At 38.4% G+C, this 8608-nt stretch overlaps 1 protein-coding gene across 1 annotated transcript; it reads left to right on the top strand.

Moving 5' to 3' along the window:
- Positions 1–3285: 3285 nt before the first annotated feature.
- Positions 3286–8264, top strand: LOC147863368 (tubulin beta-4 chain). The gene is made up of 4 exons (XM_087321850.1): positions 3286–3420; positions 5394–5821; positions 6766–7035; positions 7346–8264. Exons 2-4 carry the CDS (start codon positions 5428–5430, stop codon positions 8011–8013), a joined length of 1332 nt encoding a protein of 443 aa, XP_087177976.1. The 5' UTR covers positions 3286–3420; positions 5394–5427; the 3' UTR covers positions 8014–8264.
- Positions 8265–8608: the final 344 nt, after the last annotated feature.

Below are 8608 nucleotides of genomic sequence, written 5' to 3'. Positions count from 1 at the left end.
ACATTTTGTAAGGCTTCGGGTGCACTGGTTAATTGGAACAAGTCCTTTGCATTTTGGGTGGGGGATGTAGAGCCTCCTCTATGGAGTCCACACCTGCAATTTCGATGGATACCATCAGGTTGTCCAGTTCGATACTTAGGGTGTACGATAGGGATTGATCTTTCAATGGAAAATCAAGTGGCACCCCTCCTATTGTCACTGCGGAAAAAGTTGTTGTTATGGAGTTCAGCCAAGCTATCTTTTGCTGGTCGTATTGTAGTGGCTAATCAGGTTTTATTGGCTTCAACATGGTATGTTTTGTCATGTTGGATATTCTCCAAGTCATGTATTCTGAAAATACGTAGATTGGTTCGTAACTTCTTGTGGTCCGGTAAAACAGAAGGCAATGCTCGGTCCAAAGTGAAATGGGATGTTATTACCTTACCTCGCTTTAAAGGAGGATTAGGTATTATTGATCCAGTGGACCAATCAAGAGCATTGTTAAGTAAGTTGCTCGTTAGAGGATTTATGCCGGGGCAAGAGATATGGAAAGTATTATTGCTTGACCGTTGCTCAGATTGCTTTCCTCGCTTAGGTGCTCCCTGGTCGAAGGATGTGAATTGGATATTTAGGGAAAATTTCCGAGTACCTTCAGCCACTAGATGGGAAGACAAATTTATTAGGACATTATTTGCAGCATGGAAACAAGTACTACCTGGTTTGCTTCGCAATAAACCGAACCCCAAACATTATCTTGAGTATCTCAGACAAAAGATAGTTTGGAACCCGTTGTTTACAACATCAGATGGTTTTGTGTTGGGTTCTAGACAATGGTTATCGTGGGGAAAAATGACAGAAGGTCCCGCGAAAACAGTTCAGACTTGGAAAGAATTTTTATCGCGATCGTTGGAAGAACAAAAAGAAATCTTACGTAATATGCATGGCGGACATATAATGTACCAACAAATTCAAGAAGCTATGAGTAGACAACCCATACCACCCAATAACACTAACCATAGATGGATTGGGGTTTTTTCAAGATTGGAAGTACTCTTGGCTGTTAAGGGTTATTCAAATGATAAGACATACCGGTTGTTTGAGGTGGATGAAACAAATCAATTGTCTCAGTCCGGGGAAATGGTGATAGATTACCCCTATGCCATTGAGCACAAGATAAGGATAATTGGATATGCCGATCGTAAATGGTATATTGATCCAATGATAGAGGAAATAAGGACACATTGGAAGCTGTGGGTGTTAGCTAAAAGACCGGTATTCAGATTAGATTGGGACCCAATTGACTATCATTGGACAGATCCTTACACGGGTAACAAGTTCAATTTCTTCCAATATTCTGTACAGTTGGGAAGACATGTACTTTCAGATACACGTGATGTGGTACCAGCTGCATCTCAATATTGGAATCAACAAGGTATTACTCCCCAATTCCTTGCAAAATTCTGGGCTATCTTATGGGCAAGAAAACAGCAACACAAAATATTACATGTACAGTGGTTAGTTGTACACAAGGCGTTGCCGGTTGGCACATGGTTGCATAGGATGGGAGTGTCTTCATGTTGTACTCGATGTCATTTACAAACGGAAACTCAAAAACATTGTTTATGGGAATGCATTGATTCTCAACAGATATGGCAACGGCTCCTTAGAATTTTCGCTAATTATTTTCCCCCGTTGGTTCTCACTTGGGGCATGGTCGTTTGGACATCACTTGCCCGTGATGTGTTCCATTATGGCATCGAATCTATGGACCATGGGTTTTACACTAAAAATGGAAGTGTTTGTACATTATCACTGATGTCATTACAGTTTTCAGGAGTAAGGAAGGAAGTTCAGCCAATATGGGAGATATTGAGTAGTACCACTGTCTATCACATTTGGAAAGCTCGGTGTTCTCTCGTTTTCCATAATCTGAAAACACCACCTGCTGAAGTGATTTCAAATATTTGGTTAGAGATAGTTCATGCTTTGAAGGGTCAATGGGATGGTATAGTGGGAGATTCTGATGCTAAAATTGCTCAACGGCATGAGTTTCTTATTATCTGGACAGCTACTCCATTTGTGACATCCAGGTACACTACTCCTTATTGGCATTTTCAGCCACCGAAATGGTTGTTTCCCCCGCCGATTACATACAGGTTTAAAATCTTGTAATTTGTTTATACTAATGACAGGATATCTTCTTTAAAAAAAAAAAAAAAAAAACCTCCGATGGATGGATGGCCTTGGCCCAATGTATGTAATGTATGTATGTAATGTATGTAATGTATGTATGTATGTATGTATGTATGTATGTAATGTATGTAATGTATGTATGTATGTATGTATGTAATGTATGTATGTATGTATGTATGTATGTATGTAATGTATGTATGTATGTATTGTATGTATGTATGTAATGTATGTATGTATGTATGTTGTATGTATGTAATGTATGTATATATGAATGTAATGTATGTATGTAATGTATGTATGTATGTATGTATGTATGTATGTATGTAATGCATGTGTGTATGTATGTAATGTATACAACTTATGTAATGTATGTAATGTATGTAATGTATGTATGTATGTATGTAATGCATGCGTGTATGTATGTAATGTATACAACTTATGTTATGTGGGGTAGTACGTAATATACTCGAATGCATTGGCAAACATTCTATTTTCATACGAATTTAAACGAATGCGTATGTTATCAAAACTCCCTTATGCTTTTTTTTTTTACGCACTGTTTAACCTTTACTTTCTTACCTTAAAAAAAAAAAAACTTATATCTTATAAATTTCTAATAAATAATGAGTATAAAAGTACGGTATTTACCATACTCGAATGTTAGAAACATTCGCGAATGCAAAAAGGCACGTATGGTTCATAGTACATACTATCTGTAGTTCTTTCTCTCTCTCTCTCTCACAGAAGAAGAGTGTTTCCTCCTCCCCTGTTTCTGCCCTGCATATTCTCTCTCTCTCTCCGTCTCTCTCTCTCTCTCTCTCTCTCTCTCTCTCTCTCTGTGTCTGTCTCTCTCTCTCTCTTTCTCTCTCTCTCTCTCTCTCTGTGTGTCTGTGTCTGTCTGTCTCGAACGTGTTGTGTTGTGAGAAAGGTGAGGCCAGCTAATCACCCACCACACACCCTCCCTGACCCCACCCAAGCAAGAGAGAGAGAGACACACACACACAGAGACAGAGAGATCAGAGAGAGAGACAGCAGAGAGAGATCAGAGAGAGAGAGAGAGAGAGAGAGAGAGAGAGATCAGAGAGTTGTGCAGAGATATACATATGTATGTATGAATGTATATATAAAAACCTTCGCCCTTCATTGCTCCCCTTCGCTGCTTTGCTTGTCATTCACCCTCATCTCTCTCTGCTCTGCTCTGCTCCAGGCGAGCTCATCTTCATCAAATCCCACTGCGATCTAACTCAGGTAAACTACTCTCTCCCTCAGTCCATTGTTTCTGGATCAGATTCGGTTTTTTTTTTTTTTGCTTTGAGAAAGATCTCCTTTGGACATTTATACAAGCCCTTTCGATTCATCCCCCCCTTTCTCTCTTTCTCTGTGGGTTTTCTGATCCGATCCGTATTTTGCTTCAAGAAAACAAATCTCCTTCTGACACATTGTACATCTTCCTTATGTCACTCCATGGTTTCTCAGATTCCTTCTCTCTCTCTCTCTCTCTCTCTCTCTCTCTCGTGTCTCCTGATCAGATTCATCCTTGCTTCATAATCGTCTCCTTCCCCTACCACATTCTACAGCCCCCCCCCCTCCCTCTGATTCAGAAGGAAACGTTTCTCATTCTCGCAATTGTACATTGACGGCAATTTCGGTTTTAGGAATTCTCCCTAATTTTCATATCGTCAGGAATTATATCATGTCAGATCTCGCTCACTGTCATATGATCCCTTCTGTCTTGAAGAAGCATCAACGTATATGCATCTGCAGGGCTAATCAAAGGAGAACTGAATGAATTTAACTAGTCTTGTCAATCCACATTCTACATAAAGAGAGAGCTGAATGAGTGTTAATGTTCTCAAAGGCTATCTGCTCTTATCATTTAACAATGCACCTTTCTCTTGCATCCACTTCTGTGTAGAATGTGGATTCAGAGGAATTGTGCATTGTTTAAGTTCTCTCTTTGTATGAATGTGGATTCACGGAAAAAAAGATGCAGTGTTTAAGGATAAGATCATACAAGACTTTTAACACTCAATTACCTCTCCGTTTGTGTAGAAACATGGATTCAAAGAAAAGGTGCATTGTTGAAGAATAAGATCATGTAGCATTTGACAATATTAAAGCTCATTGAGTTAGTTCTCAGGGATAACTAACATCAGTGTTAATTCTATCCAGCTCTATGAGAGCTTATGCCCTAAACATCGCATTTTACTCCTGATTCCACATTTACAAGAAGAAAGAGAATTGATCTTGCTCTTCTAAACAATGCCCCTTCCTCTTGAATCCACACTCTATAAACAAAGGGAGAAATAAACGAGGGTGAATGATGTCAAAAGGCTATACGATCTTATCCTTAACAATGCATCTTTCTCTTGCATCCACTTGATTTGCCAATCCACAAATGCATGAAAGGAGAACTGTATGCCTGCACACTTCCAATGTATCGTCAAGATTTTTACTATGTTATTTTTGCACCATTTCTGAACAATATCAAGATTTTTATGATATATTCTGCACCATCTCTTAACAATGTATTTCTCGATGGCTATCAATGTTATCCACGTTTCTGCGTATTTGTTTTTTGATTATCATCCTTGAAATTCAAATAGATCTTGCAGTGAATGCTGATCATTAGATATATTTTTTGTAACAATTTACTACTAAGTGCATGTTCATGTATTGTAGATAAATCAAGGCCATGAACCTAGTTTGGGCACCATTTCTGTTAAGAGGCATTGATCTAGTCTCTGTACAATAACGATAACCAAAAGTTCAATAGGTGTATCAGCTGTGTTCAGGAACCCGTTTTCTTTGCTAAATCAGTTCATGCTCGGATAGTAAGAAATTTTGAGAAGATACTGTATAGGACCTCTTTTGGCTGCCTCTTTGTGAGTAATTCATTCTCCATTTTGTTTTAGATATTCATGCTTCAATTTGAACTGCATCCCCCAACTTGTAGCATAGCTTGTTTTTGGCCGCCATTTGGCTTTAGATAACTTCATGCTTCAATTAGTTATTTTCAACAAATTTATCCTCCTATTTATTCACTAGCGTCGTTTTTACTGAAGAAGTATTTTTTACTAAAACTGCCTTCTTTTTTGGCTGTATACATGAGACAGAAGGAAGTCTGAATCCTTTCATTTGTCACTTTCAGAGTGTATCTGCTACTAAGTTTTTGCTCAAGGCTTATCTGTTCTAAAAGTGTGTTTTATTTGTTGGCACAGTACTCAGAAAGAGAAAGTGAGCAAAGGGGAGAAAATGAGGGAAATTCTCCATGTTCAAGGTGGACAATGCGGCAACCAAATCGGCTCTAAGTTCTGGGAAGTGGTATGCGATGAACATGGGATAGATCCTACGGGAAAATATACTGGTGATTCTGCGCTTCAGCTTGAACGAATCAATGTTTATTTCAATGAAGCTAGTGGGGGGCGCTATGTTCCCCGTGCAGTTTTGATGGATCTTGAACCTGGTACCATGGATAGTGTTCGCACTGGTCCACTTGGACAATTGTTTAGGCCTGACAATTTTGTATTTGGACAAAGTGGTGCTGGGAACAATTGGGCTAAAGGACACTATACTGAAGGTGCTGAGCTCATTGATTCGGTTCTGGATGTAGTAAGGAAAGAAGCTGAAAGTTGTGATTGTCTTCAAGGTATGGTTTTAATGTTGATATTGGTACTTCCAATTTAACACAAGAAGTTCTATACATTTTGCTCTATGATTCGGATATTGAGGATCTGTACTATTTCATCGTGTGTAGGGGTACCTAGCTAGGTGTCCGGAGCTTTAACTTAACACAAGAAGGTTTAAATGCATTTTTCCTCTTGTGATGATGGTACTGATTTCAATGCTTCAGCACAAGAGGTTTTAGACATTTTTTGTACAATGATTCATAAATTTAGGATTAGGACCCTAGCACAATGACCGCTACCTAGGTAGATATCCAGAGGTCTCCTACACAAGCTCATAATGTTGACCAGTAGGGAAATGAGAGAAAGTGGGTGCTTTTCCACATGGAAAATGTTAAAAAAAAAAAAAAACCTTAGATTGTATGTTGATTCGTTGACACTAGAAGCTTTAAACATTTTCCCAAGTTGCGTTTAGGACATAACATTACGAGGGAGGTATATGGTGCCTCTCCCTCGGAATGTTGCACATTTGAGGGAAACGTTAAGACTTTCTGATATGTGAAAGTGCTAAGGATTTTTGTGAATTTAACACTGGTTTGGATGTTGATCAATTAACACAACATGGCTTAGATATTTTTGCACTATGATTCTCAATTTGCATATTAGGGCCTACCATTACAAGCTTCTCTAGATGAGGTAGATTGGACTCTCTATGGATGCGAAAAATATCTATCTATCTATCTATTATACTTATCAGGGGAAACAATATGGGAAGTGGATGGGAAAATATCGAAAAAATGCTTGATTTAAATTTGACCTTGATTTGAATGTTGATTAATTTGAAGTATTCTCGGGTTGTATATTTGGAAAAATGCTTGATAAATCGTATGTACTTGTAAATTTTGATTTTGGATGTCAATTAGTTTCAAATTTCTTCTTACTAACATATGCCAGAGTGCAAACTCAGGTTTTGAAGTTTGTCACTCTCTTGGAGGGGGCACTGGTTCTGGGATGGGAACATTGTTGATCTCTAAGATTAGAGAAGAATATCCGGATCGGATGATGCTTACATTCTCTGTTTTCCCATCGCCTAAGGTGTCTGATACTGTGGTGGAACCATACAATGCAACTCTCTCTGTCCATCAGCTTGTTGAAAACGCTGATGAATGTATGGTCTTGGATAACGAGGCTCTCTACGACATATGCTTCCGCACATTGAAGCTTACCACTCCCACTTGTAAGTCTCCAATCATGTTGTAATTATGTATTAGGTTCAGAATGGTAATTGACCCAAATAATTAATGGAGTTCCATTACCATAATACCATATCCCAATCATGCATTCAAGTAGAAGTAAAATGAGTGTTGGCTCTTTACTACTACTGTATGAAAATTAAGAAAATTATTGAGGAGGCATGTTTTTCAGGTTGAAGAAAATAAACTGGGACTCATGTACATGTGAATAATGATATTTTTTGCGTTCATTTTCATAACTCTAGTTTTTCTCTCTGTCCAACATCTAATGGAGAGTGCTATATGCATATGCAGTTGGTGATTTGAATCATCTCATATCTGCAACAATGAGTGGAGTGACTTGTTGTCTGAGGTTTCCTGGTCAGCTCAATTCGGATCTTCGGAAACTTGCAGTAAATTTGATTCCATTTCCTCGGCTTCATTTCTTCATGGTTGGATTTGCGCCTCTTACTTCTCGAGGCTCCCAGCAATATAGATCTCTAACCGTTCCTGAACTCACGCAACAAATGTGGGATGCAAAAAATATGATGTGTGCGGCCGATCCTCGCCATGGCCGATACTTGACTGCATCGGCAATGTTCCGAGGCAAAATGAGTACGAAGGAAGTGGATGAACAAATGATTAATGTTCAAAACAAGAATTCTTCATACTTTGTGGAATGGATTCCTAATAATGTGAAATCGAGTGTTTGTGATATTCCACCAACAGGGTTGAAAATGGCTTCTACATTTGTGGGGAATTCGACATCCATTCAAGAGATGTTCCGGCGTGTTTCTGAGCAATTCACGGCTATGTTCCGTCGCAAAGCTTTCTTGCATTGGTATACTGGTGAAGGGATGGATGAGATGGAGTTCACCGAAGCCGAGAGTAACATGAATGATCTTGTTTCCGAGTATCAGCAGTATCAAGAGGCAACCGCAGATGATGATTTGGATTATGAAGATGAAGAAGAAGCTGAGTAACTGTATATGATAATTCTCTCGTCACGAAAGAAGCAGCAGCAGATGAGTGGTAGAGATTTGCATGGTAATTCTTTCCATTGGCTTTGGTAACCTCTTGGGATTTGTATCCTCAAGCTACATTATATGCATGATGAGTCAGTTGGTGATTTGAAAACTCAAGTCTTTTGGCTTTGATAATGTTATTGAGTTTTTCTTTTTCTTTTCTTTTTGTATTTTAAAGAGCTGATAATTCACTTGGTTATTTGGAAGTTAATTTCTTCTGGCTTTTGATAACAGTTTTGTGTTATGCATTTGAAAGGTTGTGTAAAATATGCATTTAAGTCTTCTCTTTCTTTTGATTTAAGTTTATTTCTATGTTATAATGTTGAATGTAACATATCGACGTATTCATGATACGCTGTTGTCACATAAACCAAATGCAAAGTATAATAAGATGTGTTTACCTTGATCGAAATCTGAATTCCACCTCTTCATTTTAGTCCTGTGCCCTCTGTGAGGGTATTCCATGCTCTTGGTGCTTTGCCAATCCTGGCACTGACATGTTTAATTCATTTTCTAATACCCTTGTTCATGCAAGAAGAAGAGTGATTAACAC

Source organism: Azolla caroliniana, unplaced genomic scaffold (assembly GCF_043228905.1).
Source record: "Azolla caroliniana isolate FFs.n. ecotype wild unplaced genomic scaffold, voAzoCaro1.0.p SCAF_6, whole genome shotgun sequence".
Classification (NCBI taxonomy): domain Eukaryota; kingdom Viridiplantae; phylum Streptophyta; class Polypodiopsida; order Salviniales; family Salviniaceae; genus Azolla; species Azolla caroliniana.
The sequence above is the reverse complement of the archived record's forward strand: the minus strand, read 5'-3'. Positions and strand labels throughout refer to the sequence as shown.